Below are 25195 nucleotides of genomic sequence, written 5' to 3' on the forward strand. Positions count from 1 at the left end.
CCCTTGGCCCGTTCTGGAGGCCAGGGTGGCTTGGCCCCAGGAGAACCCGTGTTGGCCAGCCCAGAAGTGAGTGTCAGCGCTACCACAAAGGCCTGGAAGTGTCTGACTTCCCTCTGAGTGCAACCGGCTTGGTCAGATGAACACCTGTGCCCTCATTTCTGGCTCTGGAAGGACCACCTCCTTGTCTCTGATTCTCTAGTGCTTTCCCCGCCCACTTTCTGTTTTCTTTTGGAGGCCCCCCCCATACAAATCTCTACTTCCCTAGTGTAAGTGCAAATGAGTCTCCTAAGGAAACACCCTGTGCATTAGTAAGGGACATGACCACTCTGAGACACAAAGAGAGAACCCCTTCCCACCCCTCAGGTGGGGGCAGGTCATAAATAGCCATTGGTTATTGAGTGGATTCTGACCCGGAATGTGGGTCAGAATAGCCATTAGCTGGAGGTTAATAAATTAATCTTTATTTATTAAATAGCCATTAGCTGGAAGTTAATAAATTAATCTTTAAAGAAAGATTCCTTTACATTCCTTTACTAGAAATGGAAGCAAGGACTTCCACCCTCCCTCTGAAGGCACTGCCTTATAGAACTAGGAATTACCCCAGAGGGCCCCCTCCTTGTCCCAGTTGGAGAAGCTGCCATCTTTTACCCACAATTCCCCCTGCAGCTGGCACCTGCAGGCAGAAGGCTTCCCTTTACCATGGCTGCCTTTCAGAACCACTTCCAGATGAGCACAAAGGTGTCGAAGCTGGGGTCTAAAAAACATCATCCTGTAACGAACTGCCTAGTTTGGGGGAGAGTCCATTTCTCTCACATTTATTATACAACAAAAGGGGGCAGTTCAGACGCAGAAAACCAACTCTATGAACAAGCATCTGAGAGCCTCAAGCCTGAGGTGGCTGTGACGTCCCCTTGTGTACTGCTGCTATGCCTCGGGCTTGAAGCCCACAGAAATGGCGGGGAGAAGGTTCTCACTGTGTTCCCAAGGATCATTTACTCTCATTTCATAAACGCTTTCCTGGAGGCTATGACACAGGAAGGGTAAAAGGAAACTGAGGCGAAGGGGAGAAAGCCCATTCCCAAGCAATCAGCATACCAGACAGTTTTTGTTTTTGTTTTGTTTTATTTTTTGAGACAGAGTCTCATTATATTGCCCTCCGTAGAGTGCTATGGCGTCACAGCTCACAGCAACCTCAAACTCATGGGCTCAAGTGATTCTCCTGCCTCAGCCTCCCTTCTAGCTGGGAGTACAAGTGCCCGCCACAATGCCCAGCTATTTTTTTGTTTGTTTGTTTAGCAGGCTCGGGCCTGGTTTGAACCCACCAACCCCAGTACCTGTGGCTAGTGCCCTAACCACTGAAGTACGGGCGCCGAGCCTACTAAGCAGTTTTGAGGAATTGTTCTGAGGAATTCTCTGACTCCTGTTGTCTTTGTCCGGCTTTTAATTGCCCAACAGTGAAAGAATTAGATTCAGGTGTGACATTCTAGCCTAGTCCTCATGTTAGTAATCACTTCTTCAGAGTATTATTCATGTCAGTGTAGATAGCTGTATCATTTTCAAGGATATAAGAATCACAGCCCACAGCTTCAACTAAGCCTCCATCTCACCTCAGGAACCAGCATGCCAGTCTCTCTCCTTGGTGAGGAACAGACTCCTATGACTATTTCTAAAGCCACAGAGCTTTATCTGCAAGGGGTTTTATAACTGAGTATGCAAATCTGTATCCTTCCTGCCTGGCCTTAGAATGACCCAGGAGCCAGCAGTAAGACTGCCGCTCATTTTTTTCTGTGGCTAGCTACCCCATTCTCATCACTCAAAGTTTCTTTTGCATTTTGTTGTACCATGGTATTTTGGCCAAGCTGGGTATCATGGTCCAAGCACACACAGGGGCCAGGAGAGGTGGCTCATGCCTATAACCCTAGCACTCTGGGAGGTTGAGGCAGGTAGATTGCTTGAGTAGTTCCAGAGCACCCTGAGCAAGAGCAAGACCCTATCTCTACTAAAGATAGAAAAAAAAATATATGGGCATCATGGTGGGCACCTGTGTCCCAGCTACTGGGGAGGCTTGCTCAAGCCCAAGAGTTTGAGGTTGCTGTGAGCCATAACGATGCCATGGCACTCTTCTTGGGGTGACAGAGTGAGACTCTGTCTCAAAAAACAAAATAAAACAAAGCACACACAGGACCCTTTAGTCAGCAGGCCTGTTGGCCTCATTGGACTGCTGGAGGGAGTGGGAAGGCCAGGGTTCCTGGAATAACGTCTGAATCTTCCCATTGCAACTGTAGCTTAAGGCATCCTGAGTGTAATGAGCATGGCTCAAAACCTATAGATGCCTATTCAAAATAATGTTTTTAAATGCATAAAATAAAATACGTAAGATTACCAAAAAAAGTGACTGTGTCGGAAAATAGTTATCAACATATTTAAACACAGTGATATGGATATAAATGTGCTGCTTTATTAATATACTATGTATAAATAGCAAGATTAAGTAGCAGGTCTCATAACTCTCCAAATTTTGAAGTAGCTGTGAGCATAAGTGATATGTCTAAATATTCACAAAAGCTTTAATGTGATATGCAAATATCTGTGATTTCTGTTGTTGGCAAGGCCACAGGTACCAGTGATCCAAAGATGGTTCATCATCTACAATCATAATAAGCAAAGGAAATGCCACATTTCAACTACAGAAAACACAAATGTACTTTTGCCCACGCGGTTTCATGGATGCCCTACCCTGTGAGTTCAGTCCTCAGCCTCCATAGGTCTACATTCCTGATGCTGTGACCCCTGGAATTCTGAGCCCAGAGCTCATTAGGGGAGCAGGCTGGCACCGCTTTTGTTTCCTACCCAGCACTAAACACCATCCCAGGCAGGTAATAGAATCTCAGTCAATGTTGGTTTAAAAGACAGAGGCATTAATGCCAGTCCCCACTTGGTGGGTGTCAAGTGTTTGTCAGAGAGCTGAGCTAGGCTGCCTCAGTCACACCCAGGGCCTTGGCAGGTGTGGGAATTAAAGCTCCTGGGTCTCATTCAGGAACAAGTCTTGCTTTTATTCTGGTTTCTTTTCCTCTGGAGGAAATACCTTGGAGCAGGTGGTGGTGCAGAGGCTTGTGGGCAGTGAGGACAGCAGTCATCTCATCGTGGTCGGAAGGATGGATGTACTCATAAATACTGTTGCCAGTGAGCTCCACCTGCCAAGGAAGGGAAGGATCAGAAACACCACCAGCTTCTCCAGGACTGGCACAGGGGGAAGAGCAAGGTGTGTAACGGGTATGCACCCTGCCAGGGACAGGACTTTGATCTCTGCTTATAGCCCACACCTTTGCCAAATGCACGAACATTTTTTTTCCTCAGCAGAGATCGGAACAGTCTCTCACACGTCCTAAAAAAGCCAGAAAGTTGAGGCTTGAGCTTAGAGCCATGAGTGTCCTTAGCAGGAGGGACTGGCCAAAGAAGGCTAAAGAAGGTAGGGACACTAATGCCTGGGGCGGTGTCCTTCATACACAAGATGCTTGCAGCAGGCCCAGACCAGCGCTCGGCCCTTCCCTCTCTTGCTATCTGAGGAGACTAGCCAGCTAGGAGACCAGCTCATGTCCACACTGGGCTCCCTGCAAGACCTCTGTCCACACAGAGGCTGACCAGCCAGGAACACTCTTGGGGCAGACTTGAACTCTGACAAAGGGCCTTTCTTTATCAGCATGAACCACCCCTCAGGCCCCGCCAGGCCTCACTCACATGGGCTTCCTGGTCTACGATGACTGTGCTAATTCTGTAGCTTCCACCCAGGGGAGTGGCTGGGTCTCTGCGTGACCTGCAGAAGGGCTGTCCAGACAGCCATGCCACATGGGGATTTATCTCCTGGGGTTGCCACCCCAACCTTCGGACACCACCTACTTGCAGACAAAGCCCATGGAGGACGCCAGGCCACGCCAGACAGAATGCTGTTTTGCAGGACCAGTGGCTCCAGGAACACACCATTGTTATGATTTTTACACAAAGGTTCCCAGTGGCCCAATTGCCAACCTTGAGAACCTTTCGAATGTTCTCCAAACACAAGTGCGAGGAAAAGAGATGATGCAGTCTCAAGACCTGGGCCCCCTCACCCATCTTAAGACAGGTAGTGACATAGAATGTTCCAGAAACCACCACTATCAGAGCAGCCTTTGGAGAAGTGGCGGGTGGATCCTATAGAGCTATAATCAATAGAGCTGGGGGTAGCAGACCAGGACAGTGAGTCAGCGTACCATGGTATTTTTCAGGGGAGCCCTGGGGCAGCATTAGGAATTCTTACACAATCAAAGCATGGGAAAAACCGCCCTTGGGGGGCAAAGAGCTGGGGATGTATCTGAAGAATTCCTTCTCTGCCCTGCCCCAGGGGGTAGAGTAACCTGAGACAGCACATGTAGGCTTTGAGTAGCTTGTCCCCAGCCACCCTCTTGTTATTTTTAAGTCTGTCTCCTACAGATTTCACAGGTGCCCTGCTGCTTCCCCTCAGAAGAAAGACACCATGAACCTCTAGAGAAGCCCGCCTGACTGTGCCACCTCACGCAACAGGACAGCCCAGCCAGCAGCTTAATGGAGAAGCTCTCCTGGGAGCCACCACTCCAAATTAGCATTGAGGCCATCAGCTCTTTACTTGAGACCAAGGCGTGGTGGAGCAGTGAAGTGATTTATACCACTCCTTGGAGCCAGTTCTTCCAATGCATGAAGACGGGTGAGTTGGCTCTTCGTTCAGAATAAATTAGCTTCTGGCCTGTAAGTAATCTTGTCCTAAAACTGCTTTCACAGTTCTATTTTCTGCATTATTCATGGAATGCTTCTTCTCAATATTATGCAAACAGAGCAACAGAGAATCCTATTACAGAAATCCTCCCTACCTCCTATCGAAAACCCACCTCCCAAACCTGGCACTGATCTATTGGACAAAACAAATGGAGACCTGCCTCTGTGAAAAGTTATCACATGATTTCATTAAAAAAGAAAACAAACCGAAGAGTAAAAACTAAACATTCTTCTTTCAAGCCATTCCTATCAATCTTTACAAAGTTTAAATGAATGGGCAACATTGAAGCTGGCCATTTGGGACAGGACAATCTCCTGGAGAGTAGCGAGGATTCAGTGCAGGCTCCATCCAGGTGACTAGTGTCTGAGGCTGACAAACGAACTACCTTTAAAAAATTGGTTTATTGATTCACACTTTCAATGGCTTGTTTTAAAAATGAAAAAAGTAACAAAATAGAAAATGTTTGTATTGGCCTCTCATGCCTCCCTGGCCCTCATTTTTAGGGGAAAATGATAATTCTGATGTGCTCAAAGTGCTTTTTTAGGAAAAAGTAATTGACGTCTCTTGAGAGAGGCGTCTTTCCGTACTTTCAGAGAGACGTCCTTCTGTGCTGAGTAAGGATGAGATTTGTGCGTTAGTCCCACAGTAGCGGCCTCTTCTCAAAGTTCCCATTCTCATCACACACGTGAATGAAAGGCGTGACTTTTCTGAAGACTTGGGTCCTTTTATAAAACAAATGGGACAACTCTCATGCTGTCTAGGAAGTAAAAAGGTCTTCAAATAACGGAAATGTTTTTAAAGAACAAATTTTGGAATGATAAAACAGTGCTGACCTTAACTCAAAATTATGGTCGACAGGGTGTTTCCTGTATTTACATATCTGTTCGTGCTTTTGAATGCGAAAAGAAATCTGACTACCTCACTAAAAAAAAGAAAAAAAATTATAGTTGTCGCTATAAAACTCTCCAGGTCTCATACATCAGCCTTATTAAAACAGACCCTCCAATGTGATATTTTAGTATTTGTAAAAGCTCTGCTAACTACAAAATGGATGACTTTCCTACTAAGAGCTTTTTTATGTTTTGCTGAATAGCTTTTCTTCCTGCCAAGAAAACTACGTATGATAAATACAGCACTAAATGGATATATTCTGTGTGGAAGGGCAGAGTTGCTCTTTAGCTCATTACACTGTTTGGGGGGTTTGCTGAGTATGGTAAATTAAGGATTTTAAAATGAGATGGTTTGGGTTTCAGGGTTCAAGTTATGTCAACAAACATAATACACTGTCTTTTCTCTTTATTTCAAAAGTGAAAGAATTGGGTCTTGTACCTCCAAACAACACCACTGATATTTTTTGGTTGTTTCTGGCAGCAATCTCAAATGTGACAATTTTAATGTGTCTCAAACAGCTATTTCATACACATCTATATTTGTGTGAATCTGCATATTAGTTACGCAGATGCTGTATAACACACATAACTTTGGAAAAGAAATTTAACACAAAGATACTTTAAAATGTATACAGTAGCTAGCTATACAGGGTTGTTTTTTCTTCCTCAAAGATTTAAAAAAAAAGAAATTGTGGCCCAGCATCCATAGCTTAGTCGTTAGGGTGCCAGCCACGTGTACCAGGCCTGGTGGGTTCAAACCTGGCTCGGGCCAGCTAAATAACAATGACAACAAAATAATAGCCGGGCATTGTGGTGGTGCCTGTAGTCCCAGCTACTTGGGGAGCTGAGGCATGAGAATTGCTTAAGCCCAAGAGTTAGAGGTTGCTGTGTGCTGTGATGCCACAGCACTCTACTGAGGGTGACATAGTGAGACTCTTGTCTAAAAATAATAATAATAATTGCATTAACAAAAAACCATGGAACTAAACCATTTAATAAAGATGCATGGAAAAAGATTACTTCTCCGACTCTATCTCATCCAAATAGATTTAAACTTGCCTATATTTCATGTGTTTGCTGATGTGTTTATGTCTACACTGAATGAAATTTTCAGGCCAGGAACTTGCTTCCATCTTCCAACATGTGGAACCTGGGCTGAGGAAACAACTTGTATTTTATGGAGCCTCTGTAGTTTTTTCTAGTGCCAAAGTTTGACAGCCATGATCACATATTTACTAGTTTAACAGTGCAATTAAACTAATAAATTCTGCCATATGAACTAGATTTCTTATTCCAGCACATGTAAATAAAAGTCTAATCAAAAGTTTTAAATGGAGGTGGGCTTATAACACATGAAGAATCATTTTTATGCCCTCAGATAGATATTTCAGATACTTATTTAGGGGGTTAGATTAAAAACAAAACAAAAAGAAATACTACCTGGCTGTTAATTTTCATACAATGATGGCAGACAGTGGGGCTTATGTTCCCTATGATCTTTTAACACAGAGTTTAACCCTGAATGAACATGACAGGCGTCTTTATTTAATGAGATAATGTCATCGCGAGTAATTGAAAGTTCTTTGAACACAGAGAGCACATATAAATATGAGCTAACACTACTAACATTATTCATCAGAAAACCTGTTTCAAAGGTTACTCTGTTGGGTAAAATTTTATTAACGCTTTCATGTCTGTGATTTAAAAAAATACTCAAGCCTATTTTAATCAAGTTTTTGTGTTTGCTATATTTGCCTGTTTACCAATACTAAAGGTCATCTAAAAAGTGCAAAATATTAAAAAAAAGAGCAGTTTGGTATTTGACATCTTATCCAATACTTTATTTTACTATTTAAGTAAAGAGGACAGACAAAAGTACACATTGTGATTCTGCCTAGATTTTGTTCTGTGAAGTTAATCACGAACAGGAGGCAGATTTGAGAGGAAAGTTTGTTGTTGCTTATTTAAACAGTTTGCCATGGAACAACTCCCCAGATACTGGCAAAGGGCTCAGTCGGCATTAAAGTGTTTTTATAGCCGCAGACTGATGCTAACTCAGCCCTGCTGAGAAATCAGAAAAAAATCAGTCACTCTACACAATTTGACATATCTGTTTAAAATCTGTCACTTCTTCTGGAAACACAAAAGACGAAAGGTATGTCTACAGCTTTCTTGGAATATGGTAGCATATAACCCCTTTCCTCTCTTGAAACTATGATATGAAATTTTATTGCTACATTATGGTCAAAAGGAAATATAATACTTGTACTTGTGATTCTGCCTAGGTTTCTGTCTGTGGAGTTAATCGTGAACAGGAGGCATATTTGTCTTCTATCCAGTATTTTGGTTGTTCTTAATTATGGTGTTCATAATCCATCAAGTCTATTTTCCACATAAAAAGAGAAAAATTACAGAGAAATAAGATGCTAGATTGGGCAACCTGACTAAATGAACTGGGTTGTCTCAGGATGTGCCAGGATGTTCCAAACACCAAGCAACCCATTACGAGTCCTATTAAGGTGCCCACCAAAGGACCCTACTGGAAGCAATTTTGTTCTAATCAAACTGTGAAATACTTGGATTTGTGTAGCTCCCTATAGTTCATAAATTACACAAAATGAACAGTTTATCTGTTTTTCACCATGGTTTTAAAAAGGGGATAGAGCAGACATTATTTTATTGTTTAAATTACAGTTCAAGAAGGTTTAGTACCTGCCCTATCAAGCAATGAAAGCTATGTAAATGAATGCATTCCCCTTTTTGCTTTGACTGCTAGGGAGCTCAGATCTAAATTTAGTATTTGATAACAGTGATCTTACTTATTTTAAAAGATTTTTGTTCAGGCAGTTTAAAAGCATACAAAATGTTTTGTTATGTTTGTAATATTATAAGGCTATCAAACGTTTTCTAAATTACAATTGAAAAAGGCAAGTAATCCAATGAAGGTCACTTGGCCACAGGTCAAGCCAGAAGTAGAAACCAGTCTGGGTTCATCTAAAGGGACCTGAATAATTATAAAAAGGGCAAAGTAGAAATTTAGAGAATAGTAGTTATGAATAATACAGAAATAGCAAATTTCATATTCTCAACAGTATTTCCCATTCTACAAGTACATTGATTCCATGAGTCATGTAGGTGCAAGAGCCAAGCTTTAGTAAACTACATTTGGGAGACCTGGTTTCAGAAAGGAAAAGAAGAATAAGAGAAAAGAAACTTCCAAACAATTTAAGTATTCAAAGGGCTTTGCATAAGAAATACACAGGCATATAAATCTACTTGGACATAGATTGAAAGAGAAGGTTGTAAACAAATGGCAAGCTTAAAAAGAATGTATTGGCAGAAAAATAAAAAGAATATACCAGATGCAGGTTTCCACATTTGTAAACTGAAGTCACATCAATTGGCATGTTTTATTTTGGATTAACTACATTAGCAGGCTGGTGCAATTCAGATTACTTATGAGTTTCTTTGGACTTTGCTGTATCCATAATCAATTCTAGTATGTCTTCAATAACGATGAATGTAAAGAAACAGTCAGTCCATGTATGTATAAAAAATGTGACTTTCATAATCATGGGCCACACTGAAATCAGACCATGTGAATGGCAATGGTCAATTGAACTTGCCACGTCTGGACATGTCACAGGTCCAGACAGCACCAAGATCTTCCACAAAACCCTTGGCTTGACAGGGATAAATAAAGCTAAGGCCACCTCTTTTCCCTAAGGAATGAATCCTTTTTCAGGAGATGATTCCACTTTTTCAGAAAAATTGGTAATATTTAATTGTTGCAAAGAACCAGGACTTTGCTGTGCAAAACAGTAGTAAACTGACTTTTATGGGTTTCTATCACAAGCATATAAAATGCTTTACTGAAACGACCACTGAGCTGGAAAAACTCAGGAAAAATGACCCTGAATTCCATGTGAATACTCATAAATCTACCCCTTCCCTTTCTTTCTCCCCCCAGCACATTCTGCATGAAAACCCATGTTCTCCACCAGCTTACCTCTTGCATTGCAGCAATTCATAATCCCACATGCAGAGCAGCATGTGCGGGCTGCAACATCTCCCTTTGTGAAGCTCTTTTCAGTGGCATCTAACATTACCACGTCAGCAGATAGTCCAAGGCATAGTACAGAATCTCAGAACAAGACTGACATGGCAAAGATGCACTGGTCATGAACTCCAAAGGAAAAAGAAAAGTTAAAAAAAAAAAAATGGAAAAGACAACCCCTGCGGGATGTCCTAAGAAGAGGATTTTGCAATTTGGGATTATGTTCCTACATAAAAGCAAACACTTAAACAGATTCATTTTCAAGTTGAATAAGGCTGTCAACATCTGCTAACGCTTCATTTAATGTTTGGGTTATATATAAATTAGGAAATACTTACCTGGGACAAGCCTAAATGTACAGAAGCTGTCTCGGATATATACATGATTTTGCCGTCAGACGCTACCACAAAAACAAATCCATCCAAAGTCTGTAAAAGAGAAAGTGTCAGGATGACATGATAGTTCTACATTTGAGTTAAATCTAATAACTGTACTGTCCCTGGGATGGAAGGATGTATAAAATCTTATCACTGCATACTTGTTAAATGCAGAAAACCCTTCTGAGGCTCAGGGCAATAAGAAGGAATGAATGTAGGTAACAACACTCAGCGTCGACTTCCCAGGCCAGCCTCTGAAATGCTTTTAAAGCACTTTAAAAACAATCATAATACACATCACAAAAATCATGCAAAACATTTGAGAATTCCTATCTTGCTCATTTAAATGTAGTAGCTTTATTGTTTGGGGGTATTTTAGCACTTAGCACAAATCCGGAGTTCTATGGTACTTAGGGGAAAATCTACAACTATATAGAGCATTTAATGTCATAATTGGAAGTCATTTATACCACTAGGACATATGCTTTAGTTGCCACAATTTTCTAGTTACCTCTAAGTACCATTTGAATAATAAATTCCAAACACTACCACTCCCTAGAAAATAAAACAAAATACCTGGTTATTTTTACCAGATTAGGTCTACAGAATTAATTATTTAGAATTTGCAAGAGATCAAATAACCTTTATAAAATTCAAAGAGAAAAAGTATCAACTTCTGAAAAATTAAAACTACGCAAATGAAATACTGATTTTTGCCTAAGTTGGCTAGCCCTCAAAAATAAAATAAAATTATGAGATAATTAAGACAAATAAAAAGGTAATGATTATATTTATGTGTCAGGGATAAAAAGACTAAATTATTTTTGAAAAAGGAAACTGCATTTTATTTACTCATTCATATTTTAGATCCAGAACCAAAGAAAAGCAATAAAGTTGGTGAAAGACTCATACAATCCACAATGCTACCCCCATAAAAAATATTCCAAATTAATTTCTGGCCACAAATTCTATTTTTACGGCCTGTAATTGAAACCAGATTACCTTTGGTTTTTCTAACACCCCCCCCTTTGAAGGGGGGGAATGTAGTGGAAGTGAAACTTGAAAGCTATCCTTAACATTCTGCTGTCTCAAATACAGTTCCCTGCAAACGTTCTTTGCCAACTAAACTATCACTACCTTTCCCTTTCACAAAGTGGAAATCAGCATCTTGATCACAAGCCTCACTTTCAAGCTTCTAACTCAGCTACAAAATATTTTCCCAACAAAGCCTGTGGGGGTTCAACAATACAAACTATACAGCAATTTCTAAAGTTGTAAACTTTGGGGCATATTTTGCATGCTTGCTCCAAAAATACAAACTGCAGAGCAATTTCTACAGCTGTAAACTTTCCAGCACATTTTGCAAAGTTTGCTTAACTCCAAAATCATTACTAAAGAGATACAGTCAATGAAATAGTATCTCACAACCAGCCGTCACTAGCATAATGAGAAAAATTATCATCATTAAATTCTAAAAGTTGCCAGCAGTAGCTAAAAAAATATTCTTAATGGAAAATATGGCTTTGTAGCTTCAAATTACCTAATTTGCTTACATGGATAAAAACTGCAAGACGCGGGTGCACACACCACTCCGGAATTAATTAAAGAAATGTACCGTGGAGAAATGTGGGGGTGTTGACTTTGCCCGCCAGGTTTTCACTGAAGTTCCCGGGCACTTAGTTGTCCCCATATTAGTGTCACTTATAATAATGTAGCAGCACAAAATACGCACAGGGGCGGGCGGAGTTGGCAGGAAAGCCCGGGAGAGGGTGGCGGGCCGCCGCGCCCCGGGCCGCAGCCTTCGCTTTACGGAGTAAAAACTCCGGGTTTCAAATATTCCTGAGATCTTCACTTTCCCCAACACGGGCACTTTTAAAAATAAATCACACCAGAGGGTGGGGGAAGAGGAGTTAAAAGAGTTTTGAAAAGATCTCCTTTTCGAAGAGCAGAGCTCACGGCCACTCGCTGACCTAAGTCACAGTAGTCCCGCCGCCAACATTTTTTACTTTGTAAAGAAAACACAAAATAGGAGGGAGGAAGCGCAAAGTAGTGCTCGGTAGGCCTTTTTCCATGGCAGAGACAAATGACGGGGTGGGGTGGGGGGCCATGAATCGAGTCCTTGATGGGTTCTGTAAAGGGTATTTGAGAAATCGGAATTTGTCCCCAGCTCGCAGCAGCCGCGGACCTGGAAGAGGCGGGCTGCGCTCAGGGCCGCCGGGACAGAACCGCAGACCCTGGCTGCTGCCAGCGCGCAGCTGCTGGGGAAGCCGCGGTCAGGGGCAGCGCAGCAGCGGCGGGCTGAATGGCCCCAGGATGGGGGGTGCCAAGCCTCTGACTCCTAAACTAAGCAAGAAGCCCGAGCCAGGCCTCTCCCCCGCCCTGCTTGTTTGTAGGTGCCAGGTCTAGAGTTGGACTAATGGGTTACCGGGCCCCACCTCTTGCTGTGTGACCTCAGACACATTACTTAACCTCTCTGTGGCTCAACTTCCTCCTTCAAAAAAAGCGGAGTTAAAAATAGCCGGTGGAAGGCCAGGCTCAGCAGCTCATGCCTATAATCCTAGCACTCTGGGAGGCGAAGCTTGAGCTCAGGAGTTCAAGATCAGCCAGAGCAAGAGTCAGCAAGACCCCCATCTCTACAAAGAACAGAAAAATTAGCTGGGGGTTGTGACGGGCACTTTTAGTCCCTACTACTTGGAAGGCTGAGGCGGGAAGGGGGAGTGGGCCCAGGAGTTTGAGTGGGGTTGCAGTGTGCTGTGATGAAGCCACTGCCCTCTAGCAGGGCTGACAGTGACCGTCTCGAGAAAAAAAAAGGTGGGGGTGTGGGATGATACAATTAGATTCTGAACAGAGTCAGGCTTGTAATAAACTCTCAACAAGTGCCGGTTGTTAATGTTCTATTACTGATGCTGTCTCCCTCGTTGCAGCATCTGCAAACACGCAACTGCCAAAGGCTTTCGAGCCGCAGCACTCGAGCTCTGAGCGTTCACTCCTCTGACTCCAGCTTCTGGCCCGAGTCTGACGCAGAGTGAGCGCGCGGTACGAGTTGCTGAGCTAAGAAGGTCGGAAAGGACTTAACCACGTCCAGAGACACCCGGCCTAGGTCTCTGTCTACACTTGGATCCTGTCCCTCGGAGTGGGGGGCCACCCCCACCCGCGACTCTGCCCTGAGCTCCTCCCCTGGCAAGGCGGCTCTACCTGCAGTAAGTGTGATCCCAGCTCCTTGGCAACGCTGTCCAGGGGCCCGGCACGACTCGGCTGTCCCCACGCCTCTCCTAAACCTGGACGGTAGAATAAAACAAACCAATTAGTGTTAGAGCCCAGTCCGAGAGCAGGGCACCAGGCAGGGCGCGTGGAACCTCCGCACCCTTCCATCTCCTGCCCGCGAGCACGGAGCTCCTCCCACTGCCCCCTGTGGCCCAGCGGGCCGCCATCTGTGCCTTAGCCGTCCGCCCTTTGCACCCGATTAAAAAGGAAAAGGCCAAAGGAGAATACCGGCCCAGGCCTCCAGCCCAGGCGCCCCTGCGCGCGCTCAGCCTACCAGGCCCACTGCTCCCGCGGGTGCCCACGTGCTCATGGCCCTGAAATTGCCGTTTTATTTGAAACGCCACGAAGTAATCTAATCCGCTTTGAAATCGCCATCCTTGTAGCCAAACGGGATATCGATTTGACCCATAAATATCCCCCCAAGGACCCTCCCGCCTCCCTGCTTTCTTTCTGTGTCACCGACAACTCATTTGCCCAAAGGAGAGAGGCCGGATTGACGACCCCGCGGTCCAGGACACAGCTTTTCCAGCAGAAAAATGACCTCCCGCTCTGCCTCTCATCATCCTTTCAGACTCCCTGGCCTTCGCAGGCAGAGAGCCGGAGCGCCGCAGTCCGCCTTCGTGCGGTGCCGAGAGCTTCTGCCTGGGAAGGGTTTACCTGGAGGTTTCCGAAGGGCAGACGCCAAATCTGGCAAAGGTGGGGCAGGGATGGCCCACAGGCGGTAACAGGCAGGTGTCTGTTGGCACATAATCAGGGATCCCTCGGCCCTTCCGCTTAACTGTGTCCCCCAAAGCCTTCTGTCTTTCCGCATCACCTCCTGGTAACCACCAGTGTTACAAAAGGCGCACGGAGGAGAAAGAGGGTGCTGTGGCCGGGAGCCTCCGACTTTTCTCAGTACATTAGGGAGGAACCAGGAAAGCAGGGCAAGGTTGTAGCTCTGAGCTCCGGAGATCGGGCTGGGAAAACTCCCAACAGCTCCCCGGAATCTTTCCGCTGAGGACAAGGCCTACAGACTCTCCAGTTATCGCTGAGCTCGCAAAGAGAGGTACCAAAGGGCGGTGACCGCCTTCTCCGCTTAAGCTCCAACCTCCCCGGCAGAGAAAACGCCAGTAGGCGAGCAGCTCACCTACCCAGCGCCCGTCCCCTGCCGTGCCCCATACAGAGAGAGCTGTGGGCGCCGCGGGCGCGTCCCCCAGGACTGCAGGCCAAGCCCAGCCTGCCTGCGCCCTCAGAGAGCCAAACCTCCAGACAGGGCAGATCGTATGGGGCGGAGAACTGGCCAGCTGCGGCTATCCTGGGGCCCCGCAAAGACCCTCCAGGCGGGCAGCGCCGAGCGGCTTCCCGGGGAGTCGCAGCGCAGTCTCCCAGTTGCCTCCGTGAACGCCTGGAGCATCGTGGCTTCTGGAGGCTTAGACTTCTGGAGGCAAAACACATCTCAAGACCCAGGACAGAAGCTTTGGAGAATTTTCCCCAGAAAGTATTCTGCAACTAAAAGAGGGATGACCTTTAATTTCTCCTCCTGGGCTTTAAGAATTAGGGGCTTATCCTGGTCTCCTCATAAGGAAGTGGCTAATTCCCACATATCCCTGATTCCCCAAATATAATCTCTATTCATTATTCATGGCCCCCCCAGCCTCCACCACGTGAGCAGAAGTGTCTCTTTAACCGCAGGAAATCTCAAGCATCACCACCATGATCTCAGAAGCTCATCATTTGCTGTCACCAGCCCAGGTTTTTCTCCCTGAGACCCAGGCCAGGGGCCACCCAGCAACATTTACTCCCATTTAACCAGCAATGAATGGAAAGAGCCAAAATTCAAAAGTCCTGGGGGCCTAGGTGGAGAGTAAGTATTTAATAAGGACCCAAGAATTCTGATTTCCAAAAATGGACAAATGCACCCTGGAAATCACCCTTCTCTTCCCTGTCCCTGGGCCCCTCTCATATGTCTTTGGGAATGACCCTCCAGACCAGACTCCCCTGCCAGACCATATTGAAGGCCTTTGCTCTCCATGCAAAAGTCACAATCTTCCATATAGTTCAAATACCACATATTTCAAGCGAGCTCGTTCTTTTAAGTCATATTTTTCTATAATTTCCCAATGCCCCCATTTTGCATGCAGAGATTTGATGCAAATGCCCCTTTCCAAGGAGGTGGCTGAGAAGGTGCCCCTGTTCCCCCCGAGATCCTCTACCTCCAGGCCACCTCTGGGGTGGTGGTAATGCCAGCTCTTCCATTAGAAACCCATGTGGGTGAGGTCTTTTCACTCAGAGTATAAACATCTACTTTGTTTGAATGCAGAGACTAAATAAAGCAAGGTTTGTAATGAAAAAAATTGTCTTGGTATTGCAAAACTTCCCCAGAAAGTGAGGAGCTGGGCATGTGCCACTTACCTAAACCTAAAAAGGGAATTTATTTCAAAAGTGGGAGGAGGGAGACTGGGCTAAGCTTCTCCAGGGTTAGCAATTGTGGTGGTGGGAGTCCCCCAGAACAGACTGCTTCTCCGGGTGCAGCCAGGGGTCCCAAGCCCAGCCTGTAATTCTGTCTCTCACCTCCCCACCATGTGCCTTGCAGGACTGACAGGGCATCTGTGGGGTGGCCAGGTTGACCATACAGGGAGAAACAGAGACCAGTAAGGGTGGGGGACAGAGTCAAGCCAAATTTTGCCAGTCAGCTTCCTGGTACCTGCCTGGTTCCCTCTCTCCCTCCTCCCCCATTTGTGGATTTGTGCAAGCAGTGCCCATGCTCTGCTCCTGTCATCTGAGAGTTTGAGCCCCACTGGATGCTCCTACCACAGAGGCTGCCTGAATATGGTCCCTCTTCTCTGGGCACTGGAGCTGGGGGTGCTTCCAGATGCTGGTCGCAGACCATACACATGGGATGACACAAGTCAGATGATTAGGGGTAAAAGGGGAGATGATTCCTATACTAAGGGGCTGGTCACTCCTCTCAGATGAGGGACATTTGAATTGGAGACCTAAAGAAAGGACCTATGGAGGCAGCTGGCCTTGTTCCTTCCTCAGGATAGTGGCTGTGACGGTCTGTCCAGCCCGAGTTGGGCCCAGGACTTGGGTAAGAATACCTTGGTTAGTGGCTATTCTCTCACTTCCCCTTGGGGCAACCTACAGGTATCTGGGGGAGGGGGGGAAGTGAGGAAAGACTCCTCACCGAATCGTAAAAATCAAATGGGTTAATAGAGGGAGCAGCGGGGAGGCAGCTATCCCTGCCCCACCCCTCCAGGAAAAATGGGTCTGGGAGTGAAATCGAGGAGGATCAGCAGTTGTGCCTCTGCACCCAGACACAGCTCTCACCTCCTCCTGCCCCAGGGTCTGACCTCCAGCAATGCTTCCACCTCTAATCTTTATTTCTCACCTCAAAAATAAGATGGACCTGGATTAAATGAGGCGAGCCCAGCCCGAGGCCTCCGTGCTTGCCACAGCATCCTCCGCTTTGTCCAGCCTTTCCTGGTTTCCTTTTCCTCCCCTGCCGCAACCTCCCCCAACCTTCAAGAGCTCAGAAAGGAACCTGGGGGACCTCAACCTACCACACTCTGAGGACTGCAAGGTCACCCTTTCGCGTTGCAAACCACTCCAAATCAAGTAGGGTCTGTGCAGGGGAGGCGGGGTAAGGAAGGCTGCCCTGCCTGCTCCCTCCTCACACAACCGTCCTGGGACTCCAGCGCCTGCCGCGTAGGCGGCCTCTAAAGTCACCCAGGTCTCAGTTCACAGCCCCAATACAGAGCACGACTGCCTGCGGGGCTGCCAGGTGCCGCAAACCTGGGTGAAGCAGTAAAGGGGGGGGGGCTGGGTCCCCGCCTTGCTGCTCTAGGGGAACCCACAGCTTGTGCCTCTAACAGGCCTCTCCTCTCCATACCAGTAAATTGTGATTCTCCAGCTCCTTTGTGCACCTCAGTCCTTCTTGGCCTGGAAACTCTCCCTTTCATTCCTGGGTACCTGAAAAGTCCATCCCTTCTGTCAGTTTCCAAACCTACCGGTGGTATTAATAAAGGGGTGGTAGGTAGAGACCCCCAAGAAGGCTTCTCTTCGCCCACCCGATGGCTTCCAGCCTGGCCAGCACTTTGCCAGGGGTGTCACGCCTGCTCTGACAATTGGGGGAAGTTCCCCGTGCCCCAATATGACTGCCAAGACCTTTTGAGAGAGAGCAGGCCCTGCAGAGGTCTGTGTACTGCCCCCGGAGCTCCCTGGACTCGGGAGAGGAGGGGTCTGAATCTGCAGCGAGCTCCCCTCCAAGGCCAAGGCCTGGTGCCCTCGGTGGCCCCCTTCACCACGTTCACCACCTTCCAGGACATGAGCTTCCTCCCTGCAGCTGTGAGCGTTCCTGCAGCCTGGCAGGCTCAGAGGGTTGTAAACATCTACATTATTGTAAAGCAAAGTCAATTTTTAAAAATCTAGATTATTTGGGGGGAGGTAGAGAAAGGCCTCAGATCTCTGACCCCAGTTCTGTATAGGGCGAGTGTCTCCTCACCAAACTCTCCCAATCAAATCGCTTTGATTCTGGGAAACAAGGATAGCCTGACTCCTCCTGCAGCACCCGGAATGAATGAACTATGGTGCCTGTGGCTGAATTCAAATGCAAAGGCTTGGGCCATTGGAATAACTCAGGTCTTGAATTACGTGTGTGTGTGTGTGTGTGTGTGTGTGTGTGTGTGTGTGTGTGTGTGTGTGTGTGAGAGAGAGAGAGAGAGAGAGAGAGAGAGAGACGTTTTAGCAACACCGGTCCCCTTTAACCCACACCTGTAGGCTCAGCCTCGGTTTTCAACCCCAGGACCTGAGGCCAGTCCCTTGTGCCAGCCTTGGTGTACAAGTTCCCAGAGAAGATACCACCCCTTGCCCCACTACCAGAGCTGAATCCAGCCTCTGGGTAGGAACAGAGCCCTTGAGATTGGAGTGGCACTGCAGCAGCTCTGAGTTGGGCTGCTGGAGGCCAACTGGGTGTCATCCCTTGGATGGACAGAATCTACCCTGCATTCTACTACACATGGTCCCAGGGCAGCAATGGCCAGGGGGCAACCAGAAGCCTAGGTGCTTCCATGGTTTCCAAAGCTTTGCCTCTCTGGGCAAAGAACAGGCTGCCCATCAGCCCCAGTACTGCTGCTAAAACTCACTGAGTTCTCAATTTGGAGCCCAAGTTCTAAAGCCGACCTTCCTCTCTTGTCTTTTTCCTGGCTCCGCATCATCTACCTCCCACTTCGTAGCTCACTGTTGAAGGGAAGTAAAGGTCCAGGAAAGTGGGGCAGGGAGTGCTCCTCACGTCGTGTTTTTTTTTTTGTTGTTGTTGTTGTTTGTTTGTTTGTTTTGAGACAGAGTCTCTCCTTCTGTTGCCCTCCCAGAGTGCTGTGGCATCATAGCTCACAGCAACCTCAAACTCTTTGGCTGAAGCGATCCTCTTGCCTCCCAAGTAGCTGGGACTACAGGCACCTGCCACAACACCCGGCAATTTTTTTTTAGAGATGTGGTCTTGCTTTTGCTCAGGCTGGTCTTGAACTCGTGAGCTCAGTCAATCCACCCGCCTTAGCCTCTCAGAGCACTAGGATTATAGGTGTGAGCCACCGCACCCAGCCTCCTCACACCATTTAAGCTTTGTCTGGCCCAGTAAACACTGGGAGCTCACAGAAGGAGGGAGTAAGAATAATACAGCATGTTTCTGCTCGCCTCCTCGTACTTTATCAGAGCAATTGTGTTCAGTGCCACCCTTTGGTGATGGGCCCATTTTATAGACAGGAAGACCAAGACCTAGACATGTGTCACGACAATAGATCTTCAACACCTGGCTGTACTAATCAAAAGTAATCTGATTCCTCCATCTGGCCACTGGGGCAGGGTGTTTACCTTGGCTCTTGTCACCTCCCTCTGCCCCACCTCTCTGAAGTCCTTTTTCTGTCTTTCCAACTAAGGAAACCTAGAGTAAGAGGAAGAGAGATTGGCAGCCTTGCTGGCACAGTGGGATAACAGGCTGCACACTGTCAGCCATGGCAGCAACTGGCCTAATCTTGACCTTGTTGTGGAAACTTGGAAAGGTCTGTGCCCTCTCTGGCCTCAGTTTCCCCAAGTGTGAAGATTTAGTCTAGTGATTTCTGTGGTTCTTGGGACTGCGCTATTCATTTTTCAACTCCCAGAGCCCTAAGTTGGTCTCCATTCTTCTTTAACCAAGGACGCCACTTGCTTTGGGGCAACAGCGCCCTTGGCAGATTGATGCCTTTGTAATTTTTCTGTTTGCAGTCTTGAGCCCAGGGTAATCTGAAAGTTTGCTGCCTGGACCACCCTGGCCCTTAAAACTCTGTAGGGCCACCATTCTGACCCTAGCTTTGCCAGGCTCCATTCTGACCAGAAGCCATATCCTCCCTTGCAGACCGGGACTCCACAAGAAGGGGGTAAATCAGTTAAGGTGCCACTTCTGTGTCCCTATCCTTCAGAGCTACCAGAGTAATGACCAGTTTGCACAGTGGAGGTCTTTCTAGAGCACTGTCTCTCTCTGTCCCAGGCTCCCAGCTTCACAACTCCTTAGCTCAGACTAACTTGACAAAATGGTGCTGCCATGCAGAGCTGCAGACCTGAGGCTCCTAAAAGGTCCCAAGGCTCGCGTCCATGCCAGGTCCGCCACTACTTTGGACCCTGCAGAAACTGGGGAGGGAGGGATTAGACCACTGCCCCATTCCCCTCCTGAGCAGACACCCTCATTCACAAAACTCTAGGGGTAAACAGCTCCCTTCCCATCCCTTCCTGAGTGCCAGCATCCAGGGTCACTCCCCCACCCACCTCCCATCCACAGATGCACAGGTAGCTTGTCAACTGCTCCCAAAATGGCACTAGTGCCAGCTTCTCAAAGCAAGACACTCAGAAGACTCACTCCTGCAAAGGCTCAGAGTTCTGCCATTCTGGGCCCAAATACCTGTAGACTTGCTCCCCAGAGCTAGAACACAGCCCAGTTCAAACACAGGCCAAACAGTACACACCTGCTTCCCAATTTCAGCAGGCTGTCCTGAAAATCTCCCACCAAACGAACAGCTTACAATTAGACTTCTTTTCTGAGACTTCTACTTCTGACTAATTTCTGGTTTATTTCAAATCACTGGCAGCACATCATTCAATGTTCTGATCAGTTCTTTGAATGTGTTTTATTTCCAATGCAGGAGGGACAGAGGAGGGGAAGGGATGAGGCCAAGGCCTGCCCTGCACAGATTCCACACCTGCTTTGTAGCAAGCGGTTAAGGAACAGCTTAACCCAGCAAACCAGTAACTACCACTCCTCCCCGGGTGGGAAGGAGACTCGGCCCTTATAAAACCTAAATCTAATTGCCACTGAAACTTCTGCCGGCCAGCGATCTTCCCTACTTCTCTGACTTTGGTCAGACCAGTAGCAACTACTGGGGCCCAAAGCTACCAGCGGGAGGGTCCAGTGCGTGTGCCCGGGCGTCTTTGCCGATCAGAAAGGGAAAGGAGAGGAACGTGCGCTGGGCTCCCGGAGGGCGAGTCCAGGTCTCCTGCGCCGGAAAGTGAGGGTAGAGCGCCCGCGGGCCGTGCAGCCGGGCTGGGAGGCTCCGGAGAGGCCACGCTCGCCTTCCGGGCCCTCGGCCTCCGCTCTCCGGCCCGCCGGCCACCAGGCTGGAGGCGGCGCTTGCAGACCGGCTCTCCGCGCTCCGCCCGGGAGGCGGTAAGGAGCGCAGCTCCACACCCAGAGGCCAGCGCGAATAACAGGCTTGGGAGCCGCGAACGCAGAGGGTCGAACTTTGCGATTTCCAGTCGAGTCCCTAGCCTGGAACCCCGTTAATGGAGACATCCTGCGGCCTAGGGACACCTGTCGTCTGCACTGCAGCGATTCTTGGGCGCCCTGCGACTAGAGCTGTCTCCCTACCCCGGTGCTTGGCTCCTGGGGCTCCAGAGGCCTGCACAGCCTCTGGCTCCTGGGCCCGGAGGTCCCCGGGCATCCCCCAGGCCCCTGAGCCTCGCGCCTCCTAGCAAAATATTAGAATCCCGCGGGCCATGGCACCCTGGCCGGGGCAGAGACGCTGGAAGGCGCTTGGTTCAAAATCCCTGCGATGCCAAAAAAGCTAACGCTGTGGTGACCGGGCCTTCCCGACAACTGCTGCTCAGAGGTGCCTGGCTAAGCGGCCACAGTCTGCGACGCTAGCAAGCCTGTGCCTGCTGGGAGAATCCACCCATCACGCCATCATTTGCAATTATCCCGAGTGTATGGACCCGCGGGTCTCAGCGACCCTTGTCCAATGTGGAGCTTTTTCGATCTTAAAAAGAACGGCTGAGCTGAGGCTTATTTGCCATTTTCAAACCACTCACCTTCCGCTCTGCATCGCAGCCCAACCGTGGTCTCTTCTACCCTGGCCTCGGGTGCCCCAGCCCTAAGGAAGGCTGGTGGAGAAGAGGCCAGGGCAGACCGGCTGGCCACCGGTGCTCCCCTGGTCACTTGGGCCTGCAGTGCCTGGGCCTCACCACACACCCCTCTGCTCCCAGCGTGTGAAACAGCCAGCGCCCGGACCTCCTCCAGAAAGAGGAAAGAGAGGCGGAATGAAGGAAAAAATAAATAAATAAAAGGGAGTGTAAGAAAAGAAGGGAGCAAAAAGAAAGAACATAAACCAAAACTAGAATGGGTTGTCAGGGAGGGAAATAAAAAAAGAAAGAAGGAAAAAGAAAAAAAGAGAGGGAGGGAAAGAAAGAAAAAATAAAACCATAATGGCAAAGAAGAGAAGGAAGGAAAATCGAAATGACTGGAACGTGGCCGTCTGCCTGCCTCCGGAGCAATTCTCGGTTCTCTCCTGCCCAGCCAGAAAATGGTTTGGTCGCCCGAGCCACCACGGCCCTGGCCCCTTTACCCCAGTCGAGGCCGAAGCCGAAACCGAAGCCCCTAGAACAGCCTCCCCAAGACGCTCTAGCTGGCCGAGCGGCTGCGGCGGCCCCTCCGAGGACCGGCTCCGGCTTCCCGCTTGAACCGAGGCCGCCAGGCTCCCCAGTGTTCCCGGCCGTCCACCTGCGGCCTCACCTTCGGGGAAGACGGCGCGCATCTTCAGATAGCTCGTGGTCAGTCGGATGATGGACGCTTTGTCCAGCTGGGAAGTGATGGCCGACGGCAGCGGGAGCAGCTTAGCCAGCTCGTAAAACTCGCCATTTTCCTTCTCCCTCCTGGTCTTGGCCGCATTCTTGGACTTTTCCTTCATCGCGCCTTGGCTCCGGGCATATTAGACCCGGCCGTGCTCCAGGCCCGCGGAGTCCCGCTCTGGCGCAGCGGCGGGGATGGGGAAGAAAGCGCCGGGAGCCAGGTGAGTCCGGAGCGCCGGCTGCAGGCAGGTGTGCGGGGCTGGCCTGGGGCACCGAGACCCAGCACCTCTCCCCAGCGTCCAGCCCGAGCTCAGTGCAGCCCGGCGGCTTTGCCCGCCGGACCCTGGGCGCAGCCTCCTCAGGGCTGGACAGTCCCGCGGCAATCCTGCCCCGCTTCCGGCACGCTCCTGCTCGTCGCTCCCGCCTCGGCTTTTCTTAGGGTGCTGGGGGTGGCCCTCGAGGAGGCGGCGGTGCTGTTCAGTCCTTCAGTGAGTGTTTGCACCCGCTGCCGCGAGGCCCCTCTGGGCTAAAGGGCCTCAAGGGCAGCGGCGGCCGCGGAGCCATGGAGCGGGAGCCCAGCCGAGGCGAGCCGGGTCGAGGTGGCTGGGGCCGGGCCCGGGCCCGGGCGCGCTCTCTTGCCCTTCCTGGTCGCTCCCTGTACCTGGAGACTGGGCGCCCAACCGTAGGTCTGTGTCGAGGCGCTGCAGCTCCGTGGTCCACGTGCGACCAAGCCGCGTTTGTTTATGGCGGACCCGCCTTCGGGCGGAGCACTGGGCTGCCGGCGCGGAGGGGGGTGGAGTGGGGGAGGGACCGCGGCGGGGGCGGGGGTGGCCAATCTCGCCTCGGACCCGTCACAGGCCTGGAGTCACAGGCGCGCCTCCGTGTCGCTGCCTCCAGGGACTCTCCCGGGAGAGACGCGCGTGCCCGGGCTCGGGAAAGTCGCAGTGAGTGCACTCAGTACGCGGCGGGGACTCTCTCCTCTGAGCGGATCGCTGGACCGGGGCACTAAGATGGGCGGCGGGGAGGGGCTAGGAAGGCAGGTGTGCCAAGGCCTCCTCTGTAGCTACGGGGCAGGTCATCCCAGAGCGTGACCAAGGAGGCGGAGCGACCCGCAGGCCAAGGGCCGGGCTGCCGAGGACTTAGCCCTCGGAGCCTGGGCTGGTCCTGCGCCCTCGCCTTCCACAAGTTGCAGGTCCCAGAGCGGGAAGTGAGGAGGCCAGCAACTTCCCCAGCCCCACATAAGAAAGCAGCGGGAGAGGTGCCAAAGTGATCCTCCTGCTCTTTCTTTTAGTGAAACATCAGAGTGAAAGGAGATTGTCTCCTTCTCTGGAGGAGCCAGAGGCCGTGGGGTCGCGAGGACCGGGAGGGAAGCGGCTGGGGAGCCGAGCCTGCGGCGTGGGCTCTCCCAGGGCGCCGGCAGGAACAGGACGAAACTGCCCCAGCTTAGCAGCAGAAGGCTGCCGCGCAGCCTGATCCAGCGCAGCCAGGGTTTCGGGGAATCGCCCTGGTGCGGGAGCTTAAGAGCAAAGGTCGCCGAACCAGGTTCACTGGGATGCCCGGGTGAAGACCATGGCGATGGGGAGGGAGGCAGCCGGAGAAGGGAGGCAGCCGGAGAAGGGAGGCACAGCTGGAGATACGGCCACCAGGCATCCGGGCGCTCCCTTTCGGGGCCACATTGGACCTAAGAGTCCTTTTGTTCCACCTGCCTCTTTCCTGTCCGGTTCCTGCAGCCCAGAGATCCGTATGGGGCTCCCGCACACATCTCCACCCCTTACAAGAGTCTGAATCCTCCGACGAAGTGTGGACGTCAGCTTCTTGGGAACCCCGGGTCAGGAACAGGCGCAGAGGACGCAGGAAAGTCCTTTTTGAGCGTTGAGATTTAGTGGGATTCTCGGCGGTGTTCCGCAGGCTGTAAGGCTGCGGGTCTGTGGGACGCCTGACCTGGAAGCCGGCTCCAGGCGGAAAGGCCATGGTGGCCTCGGGTTGGGCGCAGGGATTTTTGTTCTTGGTGCCACTGCTCTCTCCCTGGCTCCGGGATAATGAGCCTGATGCCCCGAGAACTCCCAGTTCCACAACAGTCATGTACTCGCTTCCCTCCCCGGAGCCAGGAAGGCCCAGCTTTCTACCACTGTGCCTGTAGCAGACGCATCTGAGATTTTCCAGGGACCTCATTGAAGCTCAAACGTTCTCAGGGGTTCCAGGCAGTATAGGCTTCCTCTATGGACTGGGCAGTGTGTGCAAACCGGGCTGGGCCTCCGCTAGGCCCCCTAGTTCCCTGCCCAACAACACACTATGGGCAAGGAGCGCAGGCCGGTAGGCCAAAATCGCGAAGCTGCTCAAGCCAGGAAGCTCAGAGGAACCGCATTTTCCAATCCGGGAACGCTTTCCAGATTCCAGCAGCGAGAGCAGAAGACTGTGCCCGAGAACGCGGGTGTGCAGTGCCCAGGCCCGGTGCGTCAGGCCTACTTCCGCGCCCAGGATCTGCAGCCGGCTGCGCAGACCGTTGTCGGCTCCGGCCCCTGAGAGAAGGGGCTCCGCAGGCGGCTCCCTGAACGCTCTCGGGCACCTTCCTGGCTTAGGGAGGATGTAACGCTTTACTCACCCGCAAGATTTCTGACCCTCACTTTATAGACCCCGGAGAATTCCTCCCGAGGTTGAAAGGGATTGTCCAGATCCAGGAACATGGTTTAGTGAAAGTGGAAGAAACCCGGAAAGTAAGAAAAACGGAAACGTTGCTAGAGCCCAATGTCCCGGG

At 49.6% G+C, this 25195-nt stretch overlaps 1 protein-coding gene across 1 annotated transcript in view; it reads right to left on the reverse strand.

Moving 5' to 3' along the window:
• SIM2 (SIM bHLH transcription factor 2) overlaps positions 1 to 23268 on the reverse strand; it is a 46840-nt gene extending 23572 nt beyond the window's left edge. The window contains exons 1-4 of the mRNA XM_053565801.1: positions 22385 to 23268; positions 13306 to 13388; positions 10072 to 10161; positions 3086 to 3194 (exon numbers count right to left, since the gene is read on the reverse strand). Coding sequence (XP_053421776.1) covers positions 3086 to 3194; positions 10072 to 10161; positions 13306 to 13388; positions 22385 to 22559 — 457 coding nt within the window. The 5' untranslated portion in view covers positions 22560 to 23268. The remainder of the gene's footprint in view (positions 1 to 3085; positions 3195 to 10071; positions 10162 to 13305; positions 13389 to 22384) is intronic.
• Positions 23269 to 25195: the final 1927 nt, after the last annotated feature.

Source organism: Nycticebus coucang, chromosome 16, assembly GCF_027406575.1.
Source record: "Nycticebus coucang isolate mNycCou1 chromosome 16, mNycCou1.pri, whole genome shotgun sequence".
Lineage (NCBI taxonomy): Eukaryota > Metazoa > Chordata > Mammalia > Primates > Lorisidae > Nycticebus > Nycticebus coucang.